The 25595-nt window shown below is 55.7% G+C and overlaps 10 protein-coding genes across 10 annotated transcripts; all 10 read right to left on the bottom strand.

Moving 5' to 3' along the window:
- Nucleotides 1-142: 142 nt before the first annotated feature.
- LPMP_354600 (mitochondrial N(5)-glutamine methyltransferase MTQ1, putative) lies at nucleotides 143-1636 on the bottom strand (the record flags this gene model as incomplete). The annotated part of the gene is made up of 1 exon (XM_010705090.1): nucleotides 143-1636. The coding sequence occupies one exon, from the start codon at nucleotides 1634-1636 to the stop codon at nucleotides 143-145; it is 1494 nt and encodes a 497-aa protein (XP_010703392.1).
- A 1034-nt stretch (nucleotides 1637-2670) lies between these two features.
- Nucleotides 2671-4992, bottom strand: AAT14 (amino acid transporter, putative; the record flags this gene model as incomplete). Its single annotated transcript, XM_010705089.1, has 1 exon — nucleotides 2671-4992. The coding sequence occupies one exon, from the start codon at nucleotides 4990-4992 to the stop codon at nucleotides 2671-2673; it is 2322 nt and encodes a 773-aa protein (XP_010703391.1).
- Nucleotides 4993-6628: 1636 nt separating this feature from the next.
- On the bottom strand, nucleotides 6629-7456 carry LPMP_354580 (chaperone protein DNAj, putative; the record flags this gene model as incomplete). The annotated part of the gene is made up of 1 exon (XM_010705088.1): nucleotides 6629-7456. The coding sequence occupies one exon, from the start codon at nucleotides 7454-7456 to the stop codon at nucleotides 6629-6631; it is 828 nt and encodes a 275-aa protein (XP_010703390.1).
- Nucleotides 7457-9003: 1547 nt separating this feature from the next.
- On the bottom strand, nucleotides 9004-9486 carry LPMP_354570 (hypothetical protein; the record flags this gene model as incomplete). Its single annotated transcript, XM_010705087.1, has 1 exon — nucleotides 9004-9486. The coding sequence occupies one exon, from the start codon at nucleotides 9484-9486 to the stop codon at nucleotides 9004-9006; it is 483 nt and encodes a 160-aa protein (XP_010703389.1).
- A 1201-nt stretch (nucleotides 9487-10687) lies between these two features.
- LPMP_354560 (mitochondrial intermediate peptidase, putative) lies at nucleotides 10688-12718 on the bottom strand (the record flags this gene model as incomplete). The annotated part of the gene is made up of 1 exon (XM_010705086.1): nucleotides 10688-12718. The coding sequence occupies one exon, from the start codon at nucleotides 12716-12718 to the stop codon at nucleotides 10688-10690; it is 2031 nt and encodes a 676-aa protein (XP_010703388.1).
- A 1091-nt stretch (nucleotides 12719-13809) lies between these two features.
- LPMP_354550 (hypothetical protein) lies at nucleotides 13810-14658 on the bottom strand (the record flags this gene model as incomplete). Its single annotated transcript, XM_010705085.1, has 1 exon — nucleotides 13810-14658. One exon carries the CDS (start codon nucleotides 14656-14658, stop codon nucleotides 13810-13812), a length of 849 nt encoding a protein of 282 aa, XP_010703387.1.
- A 998-nt stretch (nucleotides 14659-15656) lies between these two features.
- Nucleotides 15657-16766, bottom strand: LPMP_354540 (asparaginase-like protein; the record flags this gene model as incomplete). The annotated part of the gene is made up of 1 exon (XM_010705084.1): nucleotides 15657-16766. One exon carries the CDS (start codon nucleotides 16764-16766, stop codon nucleotides 15657-15659), a length of 1110 nt encoding a protein of 369 aa, XP_010703386.1.
- Nucleotides 16767-18133: 1367 nt separating this feature from the next.
- LPMP_354530 (60S ribosomal protein L22, putative) lies at nucleotides 18134-18523 on the bottom strand (the record flags this gene model as incomplete). Its single annotated transcript, XM_010705083.1, has 1 exon — nucleotides 18134-18523. The coding sequence occupies one exon, from the start codon at nucleotides 18521-18523 to the stop codon at nucleotides 18134-18136; it is 390 nt and encodes a 129-aa protein (XP_010703385.1).
- Nucleotides 18524-19251: 728 nt separating this feature from the next.
- Nucleotides 19252-19854, bottom strand: LPMP_354520 (hypothetical protein; the record flags this gene model as incomplete). Its single annotated transcript, XM_010705082.1, has 1 exon — nucleotides 19252-19854. The coding sequence occupies one exon, from the start codon at nucleotides 19852-19854 to the stop codon at nucleotides 19252-19254; it is 603 nt and encodes a 200-aa protein (XP_010703384.1).
- Nucleotides 19855-20898: 1044 nt separating this feature from the next.
- On the bottom strand, nucleotides 20899-23823 carry LPMP_354510 (ATP-dependent RNA helicase-like protein; the record flags this gene model as incomplete). The annotated part of the gene is made up of 1 exon (XM_010705081.1): nucleotides 20899-23823. One exon carries the CDS (start codon nucleotides 23821-23823, stop codon nucleotides 20899-20901), a length of 2925 nt encoding a protein of 974 aa, XP_010703383.1.
- Nucleotides 23824-25595: the final 1772 nt, after the last annotated feature.

Raw genomic sequence — 25595 nt, 5'->3', positions numbered from 1 at the left:
CTCTTCGTCGCTACCAGCTGTGAAAGTCGAAAAATCGTCACACGAAAACTCTCCAGCACAAAGCAGCGCTCTGTCACCGGCCGAAGCTGATCCACACAACTCGCTCACAAAAAAAAAAGCAGAAATCAGCAGCAACCGCTTCCTAGTGTGCCGAGTTCGCCGAAATCCAGCGCTCCTGCTGAGCATAATCGAGGTGAACCTCGACGTCTTGCCAGAGTTTGCTCTTCTCCATCAGCTCCGCCACCATGTGCGCCTGCAGTCCGACCTCGATGACAATGTTCGGCGCATCGCGCAGTATTGCGTTGCGCTGATCACGCGGCTTCAGCAACTTCGCCCCATGCACACAGAGCTCTTTAAAGTACAAGTACTGCCGAGACTCGCGGTAGTCGTCACCGACGAGGGCCGTTTTAGACTCCCAGTGAGTAATGGTACGAGGGAGATCGGTGTATTGCTTCGGTAGAACGTATGGTGGGTTAGACACAATCACATCATAGGTACCAGCGTACGTGTCCTTCACGGTGCCCATCGGGCGGTCCTCGCTGAGGTTGGCGCGTTCACCTGGCAGCGCGGACGCCTGCTCATCCAGGAAGCAGCTGAACATGTCGCTCTCCATCGCCGAGTACCGCTCAGGTGGGATCCCATTGCGCGCCGCGTTCTCTCTAGATACCCGCACCGCCTCTGAGAGAATGTCAAGAGCAGTGACAGTAGCAGTTGAGAGGTGCTTTGCCAGAGCCACACCGATGCAGCCCGTGCCGCAGCACACATCGAGGATGCGGATTGGCGACGCGGCTGAAGACACGTTGGTGGCGGTAGTGCTGCGTTCCGCGCGCGCCAGGTGGTTGTACACCATCCAGTGCGTCCACATCTCCGTCTCGGGTCGCGGGCACAGAAGCGGCGCCTCGCAGTGAATATCACACCCAAAGAAGGGCTGCGAGCCGATAATGTACGACAGCGGCTTGTGAAGGTCGATGCGCTCGAGGAGCGAGCGCTTTACCTGACGTCGCGCCTCGTCCTCAGACCAGCGCTCCACGCGCGCGCGGCTAGCAACCCACTCCTCCACCCAGTGCACCTCAAGCGACGCCTGGTAGAACATGGCGGGATCGGCAGCGCTCTGCACCCCATCCTTATAGAACTTTTCGCAAATCATGCGAGAGAAGAGCTGGCGCTCACGACAGGACAGAAACTTGCCCCAGTTGTGCGCGCGGGGGTATAGCTTTGCCAGCCTGCTCAGCTTCTCGCCGGAGGTGAGGTCGACCTCTGTGGGCTCCGCGGCACCGTTCTCGCTCGTATCGCAGAACTTTTTTGTGCCGACGTTGATCAGCCCTCCGACGTGGTCGGCTGGAAGAACGCCATCGCCTGTCCGGGACGACTCCGTCTCGACGCTCGAGTTTCGACAGGTTAATTCCGGCGTCTCCATTGACACATACTTCACAGGATGACCCCGTGCAAACCTAAAGTCCGATTGCCAACGCGCGTCCATCCGCAGCGACGTCGTCGCTGGAAAGCGAGGGATGCACAAGAAAAGAGCATTGCGTTGAGTAGCGGTGCGGGTCGGCGCTGAGGCTCCGTACCGCGTGCGCGCAATTGCGAGGGGCGCGACTCGCTGTCCAGGAAAGCATCTCAGAGTAGTCTTCATGTTAGTGATTCTGTAGCGCCTCTTAGAGCTGTGAGAAGGGCAAAGCAGCCGTGTAAAGTAAGGCGGCTAAGGCAATCCTTTCCCATCTCCAGAAGATTGAGTTGCCCTCGGTGCACGCACAGATCACACGTCAAGAGTAGAGAATGATCAGAAAAGCAGTCAAGAACGTACCAGCGTGTGAGAAAGAGAGCGCAAGTATCAATGGAGAGTGAAGACCGTCTCTCTCTCTCTCTCGCACGTGAGGGCGCACACTCCGAGGCAGAAAAAAACCTGCCAGAGGCCCTCTCAAAGCCGCAACGTGTGCACGTTCGGGAGAAGGAGGGGGCGGTCTGTTGCAATCAGTAAAAGAGGAAAAAAAGCAAGGGTCGATGGATTCCCGCGCGCAACAGCGCGACTTGTACCAAACATGTTCTGTCGTGTTTGGGCTTCCCATGACCTCGCTTGAGTCACAAACACACCACGGCAAATTGCGCAGCCACACGCACCTAGCTCAAAGTGGATACATACGCACGAGTCGGTGCGTCTACCTCTCACATATGCTTCACAGAGAAAGGGCTGGCCTTTCGTTTTCTGCGGCATTCACTTCAAAGCGGCTACAAGCCTTTTCCTGGGGAAGGACGACGCTTGTCGCATCGCCCGCCTTTGGGTTTACAAGCACATGAAAAGCCCCGAGAAGCAACAGCAACAACAACAAAAAGAGAGAGAACCAGACAGACACACATGTAGGCGGTGCCATTAGAGCGCAGACACACCAGCACGCAAATATGCGTCGCACCACCCCTGCCGAGGATAACAGCGACAGAGGAGAGCGAAAGAAAGAGGAGAGCGCAGTGGGCATCGAGCCACAATGCTGTGAAAAGAGCAGCAGCTAAAGGGAAGCCGTAAGCTCGCACACTGGGCGGGTAACTCGGTCGTAGGTTTCCTTTTTTTCCATCCCGCGTGTCTACCCTTGACCTTCTTTTCGCTCTGCATTACCTCCTCCAACGACCAACGGGGAGCGGCTCTCAGTCGCACAACACCGTCATCGGTCCTCCTCAGAATGTGTCGTACACGAGCATCGCAATGCCGATGCTTGTCATGCACAGTCCGCATACGGCATTCATAAGGCACATGAACCGCTTTAGTCGAATCAGCCGGAAACGTGAGGATACGCCACTTAGGGGAGCGTCAGACAACCTTCTGCTGTTGTTTCTGTACGCGGCCGCGGCAGCTGATGCGGAGCCAAACGGGCTCCGCGGCGAGAAGACGCACCACCCCACCATCCCAGGAGCAACCATCACATTAAACACACTAAACAGTGTTCCGATCAGTTGAATCACAAAGTCAATGCCCGACACTGTCGCAGCGATCAGTACCGATGTGCAGACGAGGAAGGCAGCTTCTACCACGATGGCGAGCAGTGTAGTCTGATCCGGTGATCCGACGTCGCGGTCCACGTCGACGGTTCCCGGCAGCTCCGGCGTGGGGTGTGTGCCTTGCGGCTGCCCTGCGCTATTGGCGCTTGTGCGCAAGTGGTCCCGCAGCCCACCAGCTGCAGCTGAGTTTGTGTTTGAAGAGGACGCTAATTCAGCGTTGCTGTGTTGCTCAAGAGCGGCGAGGTGAAGCGGAGAGCTCCTCGCAAACACTTCGTAGCCGGGCGTGGAAGTGCCGTGACGCTGCAGCAGCGGGGAAGTTTCGCCAGGCGCGTGGCCATATACGTGAGTGTCGTCCTCTCTGTCGTCGTCGTTCGCGGAGGCCAACGTCGCGGACGCGGAAGACAATCTTGCAGTGATCCCTCCTGCGTCTTGCTCTGCCTCCGTCAGCTGTGCTCCAGATGCTCTGGCAGCTTCCTTCATCAAGATCGACTGATCTGTCCACGTCAAGGCAATCATGGTGAGCCGATGCAATCCTCGACGCGTGCAGATTGACAGAACTGGGAAAACGCATGCAAAATGGGCAAAGAGGCCAAGGCGACCGATGTTCATGAAGAGGTCGTCCTTTGGATAGTTGGAGACAATGTTGCCACCCACCTTCGGTGCCGCTACCTGGTCGCCGAAGGTCAAGTAGCCAAAGATGCCCGTGACAGCATAGCAGACGATAATGATGGGAAAGGCGACCAAGAGGGACTGCATTATGCGGTTAGGACGACGGTCCTGCAGTTCCTTGTAGAGGTAAGGCACGTTGTAGTGGTAACTGAGCGCCATCCCGAACGTCGAGATCGTCCGCAGCACGCTGAATGAGAAGTGGAACCAGCGCACCTGGCCGTACCTGCGCGGGTCGACGTGTGGATAGTCGTACCGCTGCTGGGTGTGGTAGCGGTAGAGAATAAGGACAACAATGTAGAAGATGGACAGGAAGCCTAGCAGTGAGGACCACTTCAGCTCCTCCATGTTGTGTGCGCAGCTCAGCACGAAAAAGACGATGCCGCCGGCAATGAGCCAGAAGTATTTGGACACCAGCACACCGTCCGTGGGCGTGAAGTAGGACACAACTGGGGGCATCGAATCGGCGATAACTTTTGAGTAAACCACTAGGGTCCCGTAGTTGCTGCAAAACACCATGAGCTCCATGAGTGTGGTTATGAGGCGGCGGCGATGTCGGCGACGCCACTCTTCTCGCGCGTATGCGTCACGCAGCCCGGCGTAGGTGCTCATGGGTGGGATGGGGAAAGGGGTGTTGGACTCACGATCCGTGCTTCCGTGCAAATCTGAGGTCCCTGAGTATGGTTGGTCGTCTTGCCGCCGAGGGTGGTGTCGATACTGAGAGGTGTCACCCTCATCTTCCTTGTTCGCCATGTTCTCCCCTGGACCTCTGCTCTGCCTTGTACCTGTGCCTGCCGTCGCCCCAGTGTGTGGTGAGCCCGTTACGCCACTCTCTTTGTTTCTACTGCTGCTGCAAACTCCAGAAGAAACGCATACCGCGTCGCACTGGTGCTTTGCCAGACGCGGTGCATCTTCTTCTCGTGACGACTGATCGGTGGCTCCTCGACTGCACAGGTATTCCTCCCACAGCTGTGGTGGGTAGAGGGTAAACGCCATGACCTCCGGTAGGGAGTAGCGTCCGGTAGCATCGCAACCCACGACGAGGCAGTACACGCTGAATGCCGCGGAGGCTGAGAACATAAGTAGGATCATGAGCCCCACTACAATGGAAGAGAAGTAGAGCGCCAGCGGCAGCGACAGCACGCCAGCGCCAATAACGCTGCATAGGGTGTTGATGATGGTGCCTGTGACGGTGCCAAAGCGCGTCTCCACAGGAGTACCGACAAACGAGAGACGGTAGGCGACACGGTGGCTGATGCGACCAGCGAACGACTGCCGCCTCGACGCGCAAACGTCGTTCACATGCAGCGAATAGCGAGCTGCAAATGGCTGCATGAGGGTTCAAGGTCCAGTGTGCAATGCCCAGTAAGAAGTAGCAGTCAGCAAAGAAGAAGAGAAAGGGGAAATAATAAGTCCGTGGTCGGGGCGGCGGAAGCAAAGCAAAGAAATGAGGTACGGTGCGATGGGCTCGCACTTGTCGAGGGCCGTTGCGTCTGAGAGACAAAAATAACAGAGAAAAATAAAGGGACGAAGAGATCTAAGTCGAATGAAATATGTGTAGAGACCCTGTGAGAAAGAGAGACCGAGAACAGTGTAGAAACAACAACAAGAGATAGGGTTTCCGTCTTCTCCAAGTAAGTGACTGATGCCCGTATAGAAAGTGAAAAAAGAAAGCGTGGCCGCCAATGACTCTCTCTCTCTCTGTGACCATGAACGATAGGTGTGTGTCGTTGTCGTCGGCGCTGCTTCGTCTGCTGTCCTTTTTGGCCCCTTTTTTCTGTACTTTGTCGCACTTCAAGTTGTATGCGCGAAGGACAAACAGACGTGTATTAGAGCTGTGCGGCCTCGGGGTCTTGAGCGTTGTGCTCGCAGAACACAAGCCCCTCACTGTATCAGCAAGACACACTCCGACACACGCAGAATACGTAGATAAATCGACGTCTGTGTCCGTCAGGCTGCGCAAATCAACGTCTTGCTGTCCACGATCAGAAGGATCCGGGTGAGGAGGGGAGGGGGCTTGTCTAGCAATGGGTGATGAGCTGACGAAAGCAAGAGGGCAAAGCAAAGCACCGCAAATGGGATCGATAAGTGCCGAATCGACCCGATGACAACCGCCCAGCTTCAAGCTACACAGAACCAGCAAATAGGGAGTGGGAATAATAGCGCTAGGTAGAGGGAGCGCGCGTGTGTGCAGGAAGACAACCTCCTTGCGCTGGTGCAGACGTGCGGCGAGAGAGGCGAGAAAGCAGCACAAAAGGGAAAAGGAGGAAGGGAACAGAACGCAAGAAGTTCAGCGTACAACAGCAATGCAGTCATGAACAGACGGCAAAACAGCACATTGCAAAGGGGTATAGTCTGCGTGGGACAAGGAGAACAACACGGCTGTGTCACAGGTAAACTGGGATACAGGAGGAGGGGAAGGGCTAGGGTGTAACTCAGCGACGATCGGCTTTTCTCACTCCCCCGACTCTCCGTCAGCCCTGCGGCTGAACCGCAAACGTAGACAAAATTCTCCTGTTTGTTGCCGGCTGGGTGGAGGGGGTGTTAGCGTAGTGGTCTCTCTTGGGCGATTTTCTGCGCAGGGTATGATTCCTCGCTGTCTATGCAGAGATCCGCGGCAATGCTGGGGTGACTCCACTGATGTTGCTGTTATGTTTCCTCTATGTCTCCACGAGGGAGAGGGCGACAACGGAAAGCAAATGGTGCAGAAAGGCGCCAAGCCAAGCAAGAATGTGCCGCTGGTGACCCTGTCACTCTCGAGCACATATCAGCGATGGGTCGATCGCGACGTCAGGCGAAAAAAAAACGTTGAGGGATGGTGACAACCAATGTGGTGAACAACCTCCCCTATCCCGTCAGCTAAAATGCACTCGGAATTAACAGAGCAAAACAGCTCTGGAAAAAAGGAGGTCCACGCACAAACCCAACGTCAGTGCTTGGAATACTAGCCTCCTACGCTCATGCGCGATTCCTAGGGATTGTGAGAGGCCTTCCGGTGCTTCTTGGCAGCACGTTCGTCTGCAGAAGCAGTCGGTGCCGTCTCGCGTGCATGCTTGCTCGATTGTCGTGCACCGCTCTTCTTTGTCGTGTACTTGCTCTCAAGGTGGCTCAGCATCGACTCGTACGAAGACTGCTGTCGCTGTCGAATCATAACTTGAAGGGCGCTAAGGTCGCCCTCTTCGACGGCTGAGGCACCAGAGCCACCGCCGGCCATCTCCTTCAACACCTCCTCCGCCTCCAGGCGCTCACGCCGCATGGATTTCTCCAGCCTGAGGAGGCTCTTCGGAGTACTCGTCGACTCCCACGCCGGCGTCGACGAAAGCTTCCCTTTCTTGATCAGACCCGACACAAGGCGATACAGCCGCTGCACTTCCGACTCGATGCCGTTGTCAAAGAGAAGATACTGCCGGACCATCTTGTTGAAGTCGCCCTTGCATTTTTCGTAGCCGAGAATCACGTCTTCCCGCTCCTCCTCAGATCCAGCGTAAGTGGAAAAGAAGTTGTGCACCTGGTCCGCTAGCTCTGCGGAGCGCTGCTGACGAGCCGCCTCATCAGACAAGCCCTGTAACGCGTCTGCGGAATCCGAGACAACGCCTGTCAAGTCGTACATCGCACGTCGCTCTGGGTCAGACAGCACTGCATATGCGTTCGAGATTTCCTTGAACGCCTCCACGCCATCCGGGTTACGGTCAGGGTGATACTTCAGTGCGAGACGACGATATGCGCGGGTGACATCCTCGATGGTGCTCTTCATGGAGACACCGAGTGTCTTGTAGAGCTGAAACTTGACAGCACCCATTTTTTGTATGCAAGCTGTGCAAGGGGTCGGTATAGGCCAGGCGTACGGAGGGCTAAAGAACTTTACGATGACAGTTGGTTCTTGAGCTCTTATCCATACGGGCGGCTGGTCTCTGCCAGCGCTCAGTCCGAAAGAAAAAAGCGCCCCCAAAACGCAAAGCGAGAAAAAAGTAGAATACGTGAAAACGAGCAGCGGAGTGGGGAGCCGCTCTCATGTCAATCTGAAGCTCTAGCTACAGCCGTGTATGTCAACCTCGTCTCCATCAATTTGTGGAAGATGCGTTCTCGTAGGCGAAGTGAGACTTTCGCTTACACAGGTGGGGGCGAAGGAAACAGCTGCGAAGAAGAAAAAGTGGTCCAATACCATCGAAAGACGCTTGACGAATGGGTTGAGAAGACGACGCGAGTGCTCGCTGACAGTTCACCACTTGACGATGGCCCTTAAGGTGTGCTCACCACCCCCACCTCCTCCTGCCGTTTGCAGGGGGCGCCACACCCCGGAACGGGAGGAGGAGGCGACTCTTAGAGACATGACGTGAGACACGGCTCCAATAACTCTATGCCTCGACACTACAAATTCTCATAAAGCTGCGAATCGTCAGCAAAAAAGACGTGCGAGTTGCAGTAGATGCTATGGCCTTTGTTTGTTAACTGGACCCACACACTTTTCCACCGCGTAGGAAATCTTTGAACTGTGCAATGTCGTGTCATTTTTCCTTCGTCTTCAAGAGAGCCTGTCTTTGCCCTTCTGGCGTCATCACGAGTGCTTGCAATCAGCACGTAGAAATACAGAGAGAAGGTGCACGACGAAACGCACGCAAAGAGGCACCACCAAACAACTACAAAGAAGGATTTTGCCCCCCACCCACCCACACACACACACCGACTCAGAACCAATCTGACGCCCTAGCAAGTACCCCGTGGCACCGCTTCCGTAACCGCAGTAGCGGGGGCTTGTTTCTTGCTTTGCTTCATTCCACTCGCTTACACGTGTATTCTGCGCCACTTACTCACGCAATCATAGACATCCGCACACGCTAGACTCCCCTGCAACTTGCTCATTAAAGTGTGTCGCTGCGCCAGCGACAGTTTTTTTTCCCTTTCGCTAAGCTACACTAAAATAACAAAACGAACACCGACGGAAAAGGGCTGCCATAGATTGCACTCCCCTTCGTCCCTAGGCGCTCCTACCGCTTTGATTGGTGGAGTTTCTCCCGCCTGTGTACAGAGACGTGCTCACCTCCGCAATCACTCCTGCGTGGGTCCTCTCCTTCCTGCTGTGCGCGTCCATATCTTTATATCCGAGTGCCTCGTGCAGCGACGTACCTTTACTCGAGATGTTCGGCACGAAAAGGAAGACGGACAAGGGGAGATTTTTTTGTAAACAAAGCACCAAGAGCCAGAGAAGGGCCACACGCGTGCAGATCAGATAACACACGCGAACGTACCCTCAATCAAAGAAGGGCAGGGTACCCTTTGGGGCGAGTGGATAGTGCAGCATAATGCCCCTCCCATCTGCGTCCCGACAGATGCTTCCCTGCGACGCGCTTAGTGGGCCGCCTTTACAATATCCAAAAATCTCTTCGTCTCAGCATCGGACCAGCCGGCGTTTTTCGCTTCGGCATTCACATAGGCTTCCAGCTGGTCGGCGCCATGTTTCTGCGCGTACGCCCTGGCCTGCGCAATGTTGGCGTCACGCGCGACCGCATCCAAGTGCTCTGGGCCCTCGCCGCAGTACTCCGCAAGCTCGCGAGATGTGTAGCGCGTCAGCCAGACGCGCTGGACCTGGCGCTTCAGAAAGTTCTTCTGGTCTGTCGGCAAGGACGCCGCGTAGTCCTCAATCTCTGACTTCCAGTTGGGACCGAAGTTGTGCTCAATATTGCAGACCTTCAGCGGGGCATTGTTGCGGAATTGCACCTCACCAGTGAGAAGCTTGTGCAACGACGTCATCTTGAGATCGCTAGGGGTGGCGGTCGTAGCTCCGCAAGCGACTGCAGATGCCGCCTTACAAACAAACGAAGCACGCATCATGGCTCAAGCGGGGAATAAATCAAGGAGAGTTGCGTTAGGGCTGGAAAGATAGAGAGTATCTTCAGCCAGCGGCGGCGGAGAGACGCTGAAGGGTGGTGCACAGCGGACTGTCTGGAAGCGACACGTGTATGTGGGTGAAAGGAAGATAGGAATCGGAAGAGCGAAAAGAAGAAGAGAGTTGACTCTCTCACCGCAACACAACGTGTATCGATGTGAGCGGAGAAAGGGTCGAAGACGGAAGGCCAAAGACAACCAAGTGGGTCGTGCCACATACATACAGAAATAAAAAAGGAAGAAAGCGCAGGTGAGAGGGAGAAGGGTGAAGTGAAGCAAAGAAGGGGAAAGCGTGCACCTGTGTTGGTGTGCCCATCGTAGTGATTGCATGGAGTGCAGTGCACACAGTGCATCAGAACAGCAGCGCATTGTCGTGTTTGGCAGCTGAGATGCGGCGGCGTGCATCTACCTCTCACGCGCTTCGTCCCGTGGTGATGGCAATTAAGAATTGGCCAGAGGCTACTGGTGATGACCCCAATCACTTTCTTCGCTCCTTCAACGCAAGTGTGGGTGCGCGTGTTGGCATGCAGGAAGAGATCGTCCAGCGATTTCGCTCTCTTTCTCTCCTTCCTCGCCTGGTCACAGTTGGTTGTGTACAGAACTGCGTCTTTCGCTGTGTTCTTCGTTAGGTGCAGCTTCCAGTAATAAAGAAGCCGCAGGTTACCCCCGTGTGCGTCCCAGTGAGACGGGCACGCGAGACACAGACGAGAAAAGACAAACGAGCGAAAGATCATCGGTGAGTGAATTACGCCTCTGCACGCACGCGAGTGCACAGGCATAAGGGGAATAAAGAGGAAGTGTCTGGCTCGTTCACAACGGAGTGTACTGCTCACCAACTTCGCTAGGGGAACTGCCCAGTACGCAGGTACCACTTTGCTCGTAGCCAAGTGGCTATAACCACCTGCCTGGAAAGCGGTGCGACCGGAAGGAAGTAGAGAAGGGTGAGGAGCGGAGCTTGGAGAATACCGCAGGGCCACGAGAAGACGCAGAAAAAAAAAGAGTATCGCATTATCCGTAAAAAGCAACAATGACCATGACTAGCAAACACGCACACGTACACAGAGGAACTCCGTTGCTCGACTCGGAACCCTCCCCCATCCCTTCACCTTACCCATCCAACGGACATGAACACATGCTCATCGCTCTCTTAGGCCCAAATGTCAATATCTGTGAGGATATCGCCGAGATACTGCTCGATGGTCTCTCGTGGGTCGCAGGCAGCACCGTGGCACATCACTTTCTCCACTAGCTCACGCCCAGCGTCGCGGTTGAGCGGGTCACGCTCAAACTTTTTTGTCCAGATTCGGCGCGCCACGCTCAGGCTGTAGAGGTAGCCATAGTAGCCGGCCGGGTATCCAGAAAGGTGTTCGAAGGACAGCGTACCCAGGACACCGGCTTCGGTTGGCTCGGCAACGGAGAGCGGCTTTGCCACCTGAATGAGTGCGCGTGCCATGTTGAAACCACCGCGGCCGTAGTCGCCCAGGTCCCCCAGCGTGCGTTTGCCCACGTGACCCTGGTCACCGTGCGGGAAGTACACCGTCAACGGCTGTGGTCCGTGCAAGGCTTGGTCCACTGCGGAGAGTACCACCTGGTCCAGCATATCCAGGTGTTTGAACATGTTCGCCGCATTGTTGCGCTTCTGCACAATGTCGAAAGAGATCGGCTCACGAGTATTGATGCGGTGCGCCCACAGCTTCAAGAACTCATGCGACGAAAGAAACTGCTCAAACAGCTGCGAGAACGTCTCGACATAGTCGATGCTCGAGCGGGTGCCGGCCAAGTTCTGCACTTGGGTCTGTCCAAAGATGGTGTGCATAGCGTGGCCGAACTCATGAAAAACGGTCGTCACCTCATTCGGCTGCATTAAGGTAGATTCATCATCGTATGTGCCATCGGGGCGACGCTGCACCGGCTTCAGCGCGCCAACGTTTGCTGTCAGGACAACTACCGGGTACTGCCGCTTCGGTAAGCGCAGCCCAACCGTGGCGAGGGCCTCTTGGTGTGGCACGCAGCCTAGTTGCAGCGTCAAGTGACCAGCCTGGCAGTACTTCATCTCGTTCATGTACATGTCCAGCACAATCACGCCGAGAAACTTCTTGTGCTCATCGTACACGTGAAACTTCTTGGCACTGTCGTTGATGATCTCGTCCGGGTTCAAGGGGACCTCCTCCAGCTTCACGCCAAAGACCTCTGAGCAGAGGCATTGAATGCCGCGAACGCAGTTCGCGACAGAGAAGTACTCCAGCGCATTCTCCGGCTCCGCATCACGCCGTATCGAAGCCGCCACACGGGCGCGAAATTCGTCGGTGATGTTGACACGATTGCGCACCTCACCAACGTGTTTACGAATGATGTCTGCCTCCGCCTCCGCCTGCGAACGGTACTTGCTCGCGATGCTACACAAGAAGTGCCACACGTTCTGCTGATTCTCCAGCATCGTCCCGCGCAGCTGCTGCTCGGCGTAGCTCTCAAACCCTAGCAGTTGGGCCAGCTCGTAGCGGCACTGCAAAAGGTAGCGGAGAGAGCTGAAAGGGTTTGAGGAGCCCTGTTCCGTCAAGAAGCGCATCGCCAGTTCTTCCTTTTCGATGTTCATCTCAGTCACCTTGGCGCGTTGCGCGTCTGGAAGATGAATGCCGTTGTTCTCCATGTCCCGCCTCAGCTGCACAACGTTCTTGATGGACTCCGCCGTCAGACCTTTGCGGCCTTCCGGGCTATCTAGTTCCTTAATGACGTCGTACAAGTCACGCCGAGAGTTCACCTCGCACATGTACTCGTACCCCTTCTGGAAGGCGAGGGAGGCGCCCCGCTTGTAGTTCTCATCTGGGTGAATTTGACGCACAAACTCGCAGGGGTCCAGCAGCAGGCAGAGCACATTGCTGGTAGAGTCGATCAGGTCATGCTTGGCCTGCGGCGTCGTTGCCTTTGGAATCGCCTTCAGCAACGTGTCACATACCTCCACCGTAGCATCCACGGTCTTCAGCAGATTGTCCGGAGTGGAAAGGAAGTTCAGATTTGGAATATCGGGAACAGTGCCGTCGAACAGCGTTGTGGAGGGGCGGACAGACATCGCTGCCGATGCGTTCGCCGCGGAAGCATACTGGGCATTGCCACAGACACCAGCGGCACCACAGCCCCTCGAGTGCAGCCGTGCTGCGCAGGGTACAAGTCGACGAAGCATATTGCTGAGGAAAAGAAAAGGAGTAGAGACGGCGGCGAAGCTGTTCGAGCGCTAGCAACAAACCTGGCGAAGCGAATAGCTCGGGCCGAGCAATGCCGACTGAAAACCGATAGGCCTACACACTGGCGAGTAGACCGAGAGAGGAAGGGAGAGAGCCAAAGTGGGGCGAACGCGAGAAGAAAGGAAAGACAAATGCGAGACAAGAGTGCAGGACAACAGTGGAGATGAACAAAGAAGGGCACCACGCCTCGACAGAGTACAGCATGAGTGAGGCGTGGCAGGAGCAGAATGACGTCGCCAAAGGCGAGGTAGGAAGAAAGAGAGAGAGAGATGAAAATCGCCGTGTGTGCGAGAATCGTACACAGACACGCATCCACACTCACCACAGACGTTGCACCCCAACGCCAAAGATTCACCACCACCACTCGGCTTTCTAACTTCCATCACGTCTGCAGTCGCACACACAGGCAAGCGTACGTTTCCACAGAGGCCCATGAGAGAAGGCAAAGAGGGAGTAGAGCGGTGGTGCAGTAGAGAAGTCGACGAGAAATGGGGATGCTGCGTCCAGCATAACCTCTCTTCTCTTCGTCCGTCGTTGCTCTTTGCCTGTTCGCTTCACGCAGCCCCCCTCCCTCGCAACGCTAGAGTCTCAATAGTGACCCCTTGCCGGCGCGAAGAACACACTGTGAAACCACACGATTACCCTCCGCCGTACGCCGGCTTGCGATTGGGAGAGCGTAACCGGCAGAAAACGTTAGAACAAGGGAAAGGGAAGGACATCAAGGAAGCGATCTTCCTCGCTCCAACGAGTATCGCGCAGGGTACCATGAACAGGCACCGTCAACTGAGTGCCGTACGATACAGAGAGAAAGGAGGAATGGTGAGAGGGGAGCGTAGGAAAGCTGCTCAACAGGAGTGACGTACAGGAAGACAGGTGGCAAGTGGAGCTCACATTAGCCGCACGCGAAAAAAAAAAAGAGTCCCGAAGCGCTGTCTTCCACAGTATCGTTGCGCCCCACCCTCTTCCACTGCAAACGGTCTTCTCCATACACACACAGACACACACACACACACATAATCGCCAGCTCAGCTCACGCAAAGGGTACATTCCACTTGGGCTTCACAAATGCGGTGGACAACTGCGTGTGAGCGACGCCCTGCCACTTTTCATCCTTCAACTCCTGCGGCGGCATCTCGTCGCGCACCTTCACGTACCACCGTCGCGCATTCGCCAGATCACCTAAGTGGAAGTAGGCCTGCGCCAAACGGCAGGCGTACTCGAGGTTCGCGGGGTCGTTCTCGCACGCTTTCTTGTGGAACTTCACGCTGAGCTCAAGCAGTCTGCGGTTTGGTGGCAGCCCGTAGTACCACGCGTACACCCGTGACGGATCGTACCAGCGGAAGGAGCAGCGAGCACAGAGCGCTCCGAGGGTGTTGGGAATCTCCGCGTCCGTTGGCAGCAGTTCCATCCCCTTGAGACCCCTCCGCATGATCGCCTGGTAGTTCTCCACAAGCCCCAGTCCCGTGAGGCTCTTCATGTAGTAGAGGGCCTCTGCCTCGCGTGTGGCGCACATAACGTAGGTGCGATAGCACGGGCCGTACTCTTTGTTCTCATTGATGCACTTACGGCTCACGTCGACGCCGCGCTGCAGGAGGTCCAGACGATCGCACCAGTGCTCCCGCGACACCTTGTTCTTCGTCTTGTCATACAGAAAGGCCGTTTCTGCTAGTAGTGCCATGACCTCAGGGCTGTCGGGTTTCTGGGTGAAGAGTCGCTCTGTGTAGTCAAAGGCGCTCTCCCCGAGCGCAAAGTTCAGAAGCTGGTCACGAAACCTAATGTACTGATTATACTCGGTCGTGCTTGGCACCATTTCCTCTGAGGTGACAACGTTCGCAGTTACCGCCGCAGACGGCGTTTGTCTGCTGCTTGAGCCGCCCATACTTCGCGTCACTCGGGCTGTTCTCCAAAATAAGTCGAAGTAAGCGAAATAAAAAGAGGACCAGAGGAAAAGCAAGTTGGTGTGTCCCGGTGCGTTTGTGGTACTAAAACGTGAATGCCGAACTGTACTCCGCACGGTCTTGGGAGAGACTCGTTTGAAGAAGAACAATATTTTGTGGATGGAGAGTGCGCTTTAATTTTCCTCAAGCGGATTAACAAAGGCAAATTGAACAATCCACACGCTGCAGAGATGCCCCACAGTATTTTCACACAGGATGCTTCCTCAACGCCAACGGTGCTAATTTTGCCGCCGCGACCGCGGCAAGAGTTCCACTATATTTAGTGTGCACGCAGACAGGGAGAGGGAGACGGGGGAGACAGAGAAAGCGAGAGAGAGACGATGCCAAGGAAAGAAATTCAGATAACAGAGAAGCACTGAAGAGCATATGACGCTGCAGAAAAAAAAAGGTCTCGCAAAGAAACACAAGAGCTTTTCCCTCCCTCTCAAGGAAGCAAGGAGTCCTGTGTGGAAGCTGGTCCAGAGGAGGAGGCAGAACACAACCGGTGAAATGTAGAAGCGATGGTATGAAATACCCACGTGGTGTTTCGGTGAGCTACAGTGATCCACTCAGACAGCATCTGCCGAGCAATATCTCGCCAATAAAAAGGCGACTGTCGTCCTGTGGGTTTGCACTCCATGATTGAGGTCGCTCGCCTCACCCTTTCCAGACTTCTGCATGTATGCCTGCGTGTGATTGGAGTAACTCGACTGTTCTCTTATCTGTATGAGAGAGGAGGGGGGGAGTAAGAGAAACCAAACGATGCCCCCCCCCCACCGCCCCCCGCCCTTTCCACCACAGCGACAGAAAGCGGGAAACACGCATGCAAGCACGAGCACAGAGGGGTTTCCTTCGAGGAAGATGATGAGCCGGTAGAGGAGAAACGCAATCCAGCGTCGTCTTACGCTCCAAACCGGCGCTAGCGTCCCCGCGAGGCGCTTCACAGCTTTGCCGACGGTGAGGATACTTCTCCGCGCATATCTACAGCAAAGGACTTACGCACCTGCTCCGAGGACATGCCAAGACCAAACAAGTACTTCAGCTTCACCATAGCCGCCTCCTGGGTCATGTCACAGGCACTGATGGCCCCAGCGTCCATGAGCTGACGCCCCGCTTTGTATTCGGACAGCATCACCACCCCATAGCGGTTCTGCGTGCAAATCACTACCACCAAGTCGCGCACCTTCGCCTTTGCGAGGAGGCGCTTCATAAAGTCCTGTCGGGTCGGACCATTACCGCATCCGTAGCAGCAAAGGATCAGCGCCGGTGCGCTTGTATTCTCAATAGCGGCTAGGAAAAATTCGAACGGCGTCCCTGGCCCCAGCACGAGTGTGAGCACCTTTGTGGACAACTCAGACTCGATGCGCAGTCGACCTGTAGGGCGCGGGCGTAGCAGCACCTTGTGAATTGTCATGACGCCGCCGTGCATCGATGCGATGGGGGGAAAGTGGGGCGAGTCGAAGGGGCGCAAGCTGCATCGACTCGTTTTGATGGCACGATTTGCGCGGTAGAGCATCTCATCAAACAGAATGCAGACTTCACAGAGCTGCGTACAGCTGGCAAATGCCAAGGCGAGGATAATGTTCCGCTTCATGTCGGTGTAGATGCGATCACCAGGGATGAGAGAGCCCGTGAAGACCACTGGCTTGCCGAGGTTTTCGAGCAAGAAGTTGATCGCTGTAGAGGTAGATACCATGCTGTCTGACCCACTCTCCACTACAAATCCGCGGTAGTTGTGGTACTCCTTTTTTATGAGCTGCGCCAACTCCATCCAGTCCTTGTGTGTGTGATCCACGGAGAGTTTCAGTGTCTCCAGCTGCATTACGTCAAAGCTGGGAACACCTGGTCTCTGCAAGTCGCCGTTGCGGTTGAGAATGTCCAGAAAAAATCTACGATGGTCCACGTGGCTCTGCTGCGTTTGATCGAGCAGATCAGACTGATGACTGCGCATGTTGATGAGGAGCACCTTGGCTCCAGACGTGTCTTCCTCAGGAGAGAGTTCACGACTCATCGCTGTGGCGCCTGCAAGGCGGTTGTGGATGTACAGCATTGCGGCTAGCGATACACACACCAACACGGAGAGGGAGAGAGGGGGGGTGGACTTGGTGGGATACTCGAGTTGAAGCAAATGACCTTTTGCTTTGTGTACGTGGGCGGATAGGATTGGGTGGGTAGGGGGGAGAGACAACCGACAGTCCAGTGCAGAGAGAGAGAGTAGGTGGTCGTGCGAATTGGAGAAATCTTCGTCAGTGCCTAGAAAAAGGATGCACAGCTTGTGGTGTCGAGTGCACAGGAGCTGCGGCTTTCACCGAAAAGAAAGTATGGCGCCGACTCGAGCGAGAAAGAGAGAGCAATAACAAGAGAGGAGGAAAACAAAAGAGCCCCCTTTCTGCCGGTTCAACCACAGCACATGCTGTGCAACCCCTGCCCTCACACGCAGAAGAGAGACGCCGTCATGCAGTAAACAACAGAAAAAGCCGTGAATAAAGGAGGGTAGTGGGGAAAGTGTAGGTGCACTCATATACACAGAAAGAACGGGGGAGTGGTGAAAGAAAGTCTGAACCTTGACACACAGGGCTGAGGTGCCCTCCACTCTCCTGACCCACGCATTGTGTCAGAGCAAATAAGCTCTGCACACAACGATACGGAGTCGCCGGTCAATAGTGACATCTTTCACTTTACTTGGCGGCAAACGCAAGACGTGCGGACTCGATGAGGAACACTGACTGGAAAGCGGCGCATTCAACAAAGGGCGGGTACATCTACCTCTCTTTGACTCGCGTCCTCGCAGCTCCACCTCCTAGCCATGTCGAACGCTTTGGATCCCACCCCCCACACACACACACACAAACCACTGGGGGTATCATCCAATCACAGCAGTGCACTTCTCCCCCCAGGGCGAGCCTCTGCACCGCCTCCGCCCCCTCCTTCGTTGTTGTAAGTTGCCGCTTGTTTATTTTTTTCAAGCTTTGACAAGGTAAAATCAAAAGGAAAGAAACTCTCAAAAGTGTGAACTTTGCAGCTCAGCGCACGTGGCCCACGTTTCATTCTTCAGACGCACTGATAGATTCAGTAAAGATGCATAACAAACGCCCACTACATTTCTTTTGTTCGACTTCTCTTCGATTTTCCTGCTCTCTTTCCCATCTCCTCCCCCCTACTTTTCCTTCATGTTACTGCTGGCGCACCCTGATCGCACGAGTGCCGTAGAGCGAAGGTGAGGAGACGAAAAAGAAAAAAAAAAAGACAAGAAAAGAGAAACAAAAGTGAAGGGCCGCCGCGCCCACAGGCGCACTCATCCCACTCAAGAACCGGTGCAGCCGACAACACGCGCTCACGCGCACGCTGCTGCAACGCTCTGACGAGCTTCACGTGAAAATGGCGCACAAAAAGCAGCGGCTACGTGTAATGGCGCAGTTATTCTTCCTGGTCCTGGATGTTGAAGTACTTCAGCTGGTACGTCCCTTTGCCGGTGGCGAGGATACGGATCCAGTCGCGCAGGTCCTTCTTCTTGAGGAACTTCTTGGTGAGGTACTTGAAGTACTTCTTGCGGTACGCCATCGTGGTGGTGATGGTTAGCACGTTGTCGTTCATCGACAGGCGGACCTTGTCAGACAGCTTGCCCTTGCGGCCGTTCAGCTTCGTGTTGTCGTGGAAGAACTGCTCGAAGTTGCCAAGCACATCCTCGCTGAAGATGCCGTCGGCGGCCGGAATGCTGCAGTCGATCTTGAACACTTTTTTGCCCTTGACCAGCTGCTTCTGGCGGACGTAGCTGCGGGAGCCAACCTTCGCGCGAACAGCAACCATCTCTTTGTGCGAGGCTGATGAAGTGATTCAGTGGGGAGAGGGGGGTCCCTGCACAATGCGCGAGCCGAGCTGGTCAGGGTGGAGGGGTGCAGGCAAGTGAGATTTTGTTTGAAGGGATGCACAAGACAGCGAGATAAGGTGAGAAGGAAACGGAAAGGGGCAAACATGAAAGACGAAGAGGTGAGTGAAGAAAGCAGCACATCGTGAGAGCAGACATCTGATGCCACGCGTACGTGTGCTAACAAATGGGGGATACATCAAAGTAACGGGCCTGCAAGAAGCAGATGTGCAGAGCGCCCTCCTTTCATCATTGAGAGCACGGCTGCAAATATCAAAAGAATTACACACATGGACTTCCACGCACATGCACATCCCCAACACGCCGCCAACGCGGCAGCACAACGGTCAGAGTGACATCTTCTGCTTCATGGCTCATACATGCGCGTGAGTCGCACCATCGCTAAGATGCACCGGCCAAGGATGCAACCGTAGATGTAGAAGGCTGGAGTGGAGAGCAAGAAAGTAATGCGCCGATGGGCATGTGTATGACACCTCGTCCATGTGACGTGAGAGAAGAGGAAGAAACAGTGACGATGCGTGTCCACACCATCTGCGTAACATGGGGCAAGTCCACGTGAACTATCTTGATCACCTCCGACATCTTGTGCCTCGGGTTCAAAGGGCACGTAGAAGGCGATTAAAACAGAGCTGCTGCGGGTATGTCCGTCCTATTGCACGCCACTATGGGAGGTGGCTTTGACAGGGGCGCTCCCGACACCCACACTGGCGTCATCCTCCGCAGCTCCCACTTCCTCAACAAAGTTGACGCGGCTCGTCTGCTGACGGTGCTGCCGCGTCTCCTCCTTCTTCTCTGCCATCGTTTCCTTGCGGTGCCGACTCATGGCAATCTGCTTTGCCCGGAACTCCTTGAACTTCCGCCGCCTCACCGCATCCTCCTCGGCGCGCTTCTTCATAAAGCTCTGCCTCTGCTCCTCCCTCTCGGCACGTCGCTGCTCCTCTGCCTCGTCCAGCCGCTGCTGCTCCTCTGGGGCGATCCACGGCGCGTCTTCGTCATCAGTCGGGTTGATGCCGGCCCTTTCCAGCTCGCGAAGACGTCGTTTCTCCATCTCGTGCTTGCGCAGGTCAAAGCGAACGATTCGGCTGCACGCGAAAAGGCCGCTGGAGTGCCGAAGGCGGCGTTGGGCCGACATGCCCGAGTAGTTGTGTGGCAGCGACGACACCGGTGAGGGCGACAGAAGCGCCTGGTCCACCACAGCGCTGCCGACGGCACCGGTTGTCCGTGCCACCGTGCACAGCCCAGCACGGCGCATTAAGTTGAAGGGCGGTGAGTTTCCTTTTCCTTCTGTTTGCTACTTGTTTTCGCGAATGCGCTTTTAGGTCGATTTCGTCGTTGTGGTGTTGAAGCGTTTTTGTCGCGCCACAGCCTGTTGGGAAGTGCGAAGACTCACGCGTGTCCTTCCATGCCGTGTGCGCGTGTGGGTACGTCGAGGAGTAGCAGGCGAAAGCAGGCCAAAAGTACGGGGAAAATGATACGTCGCCTCACCAACACTAAGGAGTCTCCATTTTCTATGACGGAATTCCCAGCTTTTTTCGTTGTTTTGTAGCTGAAGCGGCGGAAAGTGACATGGACGCCACGTCTTCAGGATGGCTGTCCCCCTTGCCGCGTCAGTTCATGCACGGTAGTGCAGCTCAGAGGTGAAGCAGACCTTGGCCTTGACCGTATCCTTTTCGCTGACCCATCTCGGCAGCGGCAACGATGACCCAGCCAGCAGTGTACTCATGCGAGGCTCCCAGGTGTACCAGCACGACGCCGCACCAGCATGCAGATCTTCCCTCCCTGCCCTTTCGACTCCAACGAGCGCCGCGAAAGAGAAAAGTCGTGGTGTGAGCTTCAACGCCAACAGCACTCCCAACAAAAAAAAAAAATAATAAAAATCGAACGAAACAAGACAAACAAACAGAAAAAAAAAAACACACAAGAGAAACACAGCCACCACCACCACTACCCGAAAAACAGAAGGCGCGATGTGAGCACTGAGAGTGTGGTGGCTTGCGCTCGTTCTTATTCGATCTTAATCTGTGCCTTCGCGTAGGCCCCTTACCACCCAGGAAACAGGTGAAAAAAAAAACCATTTTACAAGCCGCACATTGTACGAGTGTCGCTGCACTAGCTCCTTTTGGAACCCGCGTAGCATGCATGCCAGAGAAGCAAGAGAGGGACACAGTGGGTGTGGCGTACAGAGCAGAAAGGAGGCCAATAGGAGAAAGAACAGGCAGTGCCAACAGGAAAACAAAGTGGAAGTGCGAAGATGTCGTGCCGGTTTCCTTCCGTTGCTGAGCTTTTCTTTCAGCTGTCACTCGTTCGGCCTCCGCGAACGCGGCAAATTGTGCACTTTGTCTTTCTTTTCGAAGTCCTTCTTGCTGTTCAGGCGAATCGTCTGACGATCGGCACGAACCTTCAGCTGATGCTCTGCTTGTTCGGCGCCCAGAGCCCATGCACTCGTGCGGAAGGCACCCTTGCCGCCATACTGCCCCGTGAACTTCCTTCCCAGCAGCTGAAGCTCGCGCTGTAAGATACGAATGGCCTTTTGCTTGTCGCGATTCTCGGCGTCTGCGGTGTCGTCGTACATGTCGTCCGTCTCCAGGTCCGCCTCCCTCGTCATGCGATTTACCCACTGATTGCTCGCGCGGGACTTCCCAATCTCTTTCTGAAGCTTATCGATCTGCCACGCAATACGCAGGTGACTGTGAAGCTGGTGCACCACCGTCGCCTGCATTGCAAACGTCTCCACCTCGCTCTCCTTGCGGCCGAGGGACTCCATGAGCTTGCGAAACGACATGTGCTCTTGAGCGTTGACGAGCAGTACGGAAAGGCCGGTGCCGCCACAGCGCGCCGTACGTCCGCAGCGGTGGATGTACGCGTCGGTAGTGCGTGGCACCTGGTAGTGGACAACGTACTTGAGTCCATCAATGTCGAGACCGCGCGATGCCACGTCGGTGGCCACCAGGACGCGGATGTCACCGCGCTTGAACTTGTCAATGAACTTAAGACGCTGACGCTGCTGCATCGAGGCGTGCAGGCCCACCACGGCAATACCCAGCACCTCGAGCAGCTTTACCAAGCGCCGGAGCATGGAAATGGCGTTCACAAAGACGATGGAGCGATCGTTGTGGTAAGTCTTGAGGAAGTAGTACAAGTACAGGTCTTTGCTATTCTCGGGACAGCGAAGGTACGTCTCGTTGATGCGTGCAACAACGTTGGCTGACTCAGACAGGGAAAAGACCTGCGCGTTACTGGGTTTGATCTCCAGCTGCTGCAGCACCTTGTTCAGCACATCCGCGTTCGAAGTGCGAATGACACTCTTGCGGGCTGAGAAGTCGCGCCGCTCGTAGTTCGTCTGCAGCGACAGTGTGGCCGAGGTTACGTAGGTAATGACGCGGTGCCCCGCAGCCGGCTCAGGCGGCATCGGGATAGGCTGCGGTTCGTCCTTTCTACGACGAGTCCCGCCCCGCTCCGTCTCGCCGTTCCTGTGGCCATACTCGTCTTCCATTTCCTCTTCGTCGTCTGCCCCCTCCTCCTCTTCCGCTCTCACGCAGGCTGACTCATCCGCGAGTGACTTACACGTCTTCTGCCTCTTTGCCGATTCCGCCTCTGTAGCGGCTGCCTCTCCCCTCCTCCTCTGTGTGGGATTGGACAAGACGTCTTCCGCCGCACACACTTCGCGAGGGCGCCGCTTGCCTTGCGTCCTTTTCACTGGTGCCTCTGTCGCCGCGGCAACGCCCTCGTCCAACTTTTGCTTCACCAGCCTTGACCTTGTCGGAGGCGCCTCCTCCTTGTCAAAAGGAATAAACGTCGCCGTCTCAGGGTCCCAGCGACCGCTCTCGACGGAGAACTCGCCCGCCTCGGCACCCTCCTCACGATCCTGCACGAAGCCCGCCGGCAGCACCTCGCAGTGGATGCGCGCCAGTAGCGTCTGCAGCTCGTCAAAGCGACCCGACTGCAGCATCTTGTCTGCCTCATCGAGCACCACGCAGTGCAGGCGGCGGCTGATACTGTGACCGAGGTAGCAGCCCTCGTTCTTCTGCACCAAGTCCCACAAGCGACCTGGGGTGCAGATGAGAATGTGGGGGTGTCGATTCAAGACGCGTTGCTGGCGCTCCTGGGCCATTCCGCCAACCACACACCCCACCACGACCTGAGGCGCACACTCGGTCAGCTGCCGAATCGCCGCGTCGATTTGGAGCGCGAGCTCGCGCGTTGGGGATATGATGAGGGAGTGCATGATGCGCTTTTGGCATCCCGTTTGTGGTTCGGCCCGTACCGCAGCCCCGTCCGAGCCCGCTAGCGCTGCCGCCCTCCCACCGGTAGTTCCGGCCCATGGAGTAGGGGTAGAGACGCTAACCTCCTCCTTGTCCAGTTTGGTGAGCAGGTCCTGCAAGATGGGCAGCGCAAACACAAGCGTTTTACCGCTGCCTGTTTCAGCCGACACCACAACATCCTCGCCAACCCTACCAGCAGCGCCACTGGCGCGCTTCTGCTTCTTGCTCCTCTTTTCCCCTTGGCTACTCAGCTTCCTTGAGAGCTCCTCGTTGACCCTTGCCAGGACGTTTGGGAGCACCTCCTCCTGTACGGGGGTGGGGTGGGTGAAATGCAGGTCCCGCAGCGCCTTCAGGAGAGCAGGATGAAGCTCAATACGTTCCCAAAATAGATACGCTTGTCCGCTGTGGCGGTACAGGTTCTTGTTTTCCTTCTGCCGCACCGCCGTCTCATGCGCTAGGCGGCACTGCCGCTCCTCCTCCTCGAAGACGCGGGTATCCGGCAAGGCAAGCGGGTCATCCGCAGCTAACGGCAGCGACGGCAGTACCTTCTCGGCTGCAAGCGGGACGGAGGAAAGGCATGCAGACGGCCTCAACGATCCCCGCTTCGGCTGGGAAGGGCTGCTCCCATTCGACGTCGACCCAGCAGCAGAAGAAGGGGTGGCGGCGTTGGCGTTCGCTGATGCGCTTTTGTGGCCCACGGGCGTCTCACTTGGGCGAAGCAGCAGATCTGTCAGACGGCGGGGGTCCAGACACGCCTCTTGACTGGGCACTGCAGTACCTTCTGCAATCTCCGACATGATCACCTCCATCGGCCGGGCCCCGTCGTCCACAGAGTCGTAACGGTTGTAGATGCGGCGAGCGGCACCTATGCGCCTGCGCAAGTTGAAGCCAATCTGGTGCCTCTGCTTCATGTCATTCGTGCGAATGCGCTGCTTGAACGTCTTCTTCTTGAACGTCATTGTAGCCTTCGCGTGTTTTGCTTCCCGAAGCAAAGCACCGCTCTCGTTTGTATGGGCGTGTCTAGGCACACTGCAACTGAGGTGGGAAGAAGAGGGGGTGCGGTTCACCCCACGTGTCTCATCAACAGAAGCAGTGAGCGTGCGCTGCTGTGGAGGCGCTGACCTCGTGTGAGAAAGAGAGAGAGAGGAAGAAGCGTCGTGATAAGCAAGCAGAGTGGAAAGAGGTCATGAAGAGGAAGGCAGGAACCGAAACGGAAACACCACAACGGAGACTCTAGGGGGCACTGATAGCCCACAACACTGCACAAGGGGGGGGGAGGGGCCACGCGCGCGTTCATGAGGCAAACTACCTCCTCGACACAGGCCTCTTTGAAGAGCGACAATAGCACAAAAAAAAAGCTGTGCGAAAGAGTACCGCCATCATGAGAGCGGCGCGAAACACGCGTAACAACAACATAGTAGACTCCTACACCACCCGGCATTGTTCGTTTTCGCTTTCTTTTTCTTTCGTCCCACCTTCCCCACTGTCGCCGCTTCGCAGCAGCAAAACAAGAAGATACAATGCGGAAGTGTAGACATTCAGTGAGAGGAAAGAGAAGGGAAGGCCACCCCGTGACGACGAGCGGCTCTCTCTCCCTGGGTAGCAGCAAAACACACACACACCCTCCTCTTCGTTCTGCTGGCGTTCGTCCGACGAGGGCATCGAAAGGGAAGTTCAGCAGCACAAAAGAGTGAACAGAGCATAGAGATGGCAGGTAACAGAAGATGTGTGGAATTGGGTGGCACCTAGAAGACGGCAATGCGCTTGCCATGATCCACTGTGCTGAGGGACTGGGGTAGAGGGGGCATAGGTGACGCAACATGTATAATAATAATAAAGCGCCACCATGCAAATGATATAGGAAGAAAAGGCTAAAATAGGCAAAGAAAGAGAATTGCGCCGTAAGTCGTTGCGCTTTCCTTTAGATTGTTGGCGTACTCCTGTCCTGCGACGCCGCCCACCACATCGGCGCAACGTAATGGCACAACAAGCGCACAACGAGCTGTCCAAAAAGCCCCAGCGTGTAAGAACGTCTGTTCGCACAGCGAGCAAGCGAAAAGTGCTCGATGCACCACGTAGGGGTAACAGCTACCCGCATACGAGCCCGAGATAAAGAGGCGACTGCGAGATGCGATGCATCTTTTCTTCGAACACGCGGATGACCTTGAAGCTATTCACGCTCCCTTCACTTTCTATGTTGCTTATCTCTTTGGCGTATACCCCACTGAGGATAACGCAATCGCTCGAGTTCCTGGTCAGCCAGTCCACAACCGCATTACTGTTTGTCGGCCTCAACAACGAGATGTGTGAAACCGCTCAGGAATTCGTATTGTCCATTCGTCAGCTGTAACAACTCGACGCACTCCTCCTTGCTGGTGTGAGGATCGCAAACAGTCTTCTTCAGACACATGCTAAGCGGCAGCTTGAGCGGCGCAGCATCAGTTAATAGCTTGTGCAGCTCCCGCCAGGCTAGCTGGGCGGGCTGGTATTCGCTCACACCCACGAAGCACATGGAACAGTCGTACCCTTGGGTGCAGGGTGGTCATTCGTGCCAGAAGCGCTCTTGGTAACCGAAGTCCCACACCTACACTTGCACCCCTTCATTGTAAAGAGCCGTCGCGTTCAGAGCAATAGTGTGAAAAATCTTGACCAGGTGTCCTACTCCCAGCACCTTCAGCAACATCATTTTGCCACTGCTCCCCGGCCCCACCAAGCACGGCTCTAGCTTCTC

The sequence above is a fragment of the Leishmania panamensis genome (assembly GCF_000755165.1).
Source record: "Leishmania panamensis strain MHOM/PA/94/PSC-1 chromosome 35 sequence".
Taxonomy (NCBI): Eukaryota; Euglenozoa; class Kinetoplastea; order Trypanosomatida; family Trypanosomatidae; genus Leishmania; species Leishmania panamensis.
This window is presented reverse-complemented; position numbering and strand designations above follow the sequence as displayed.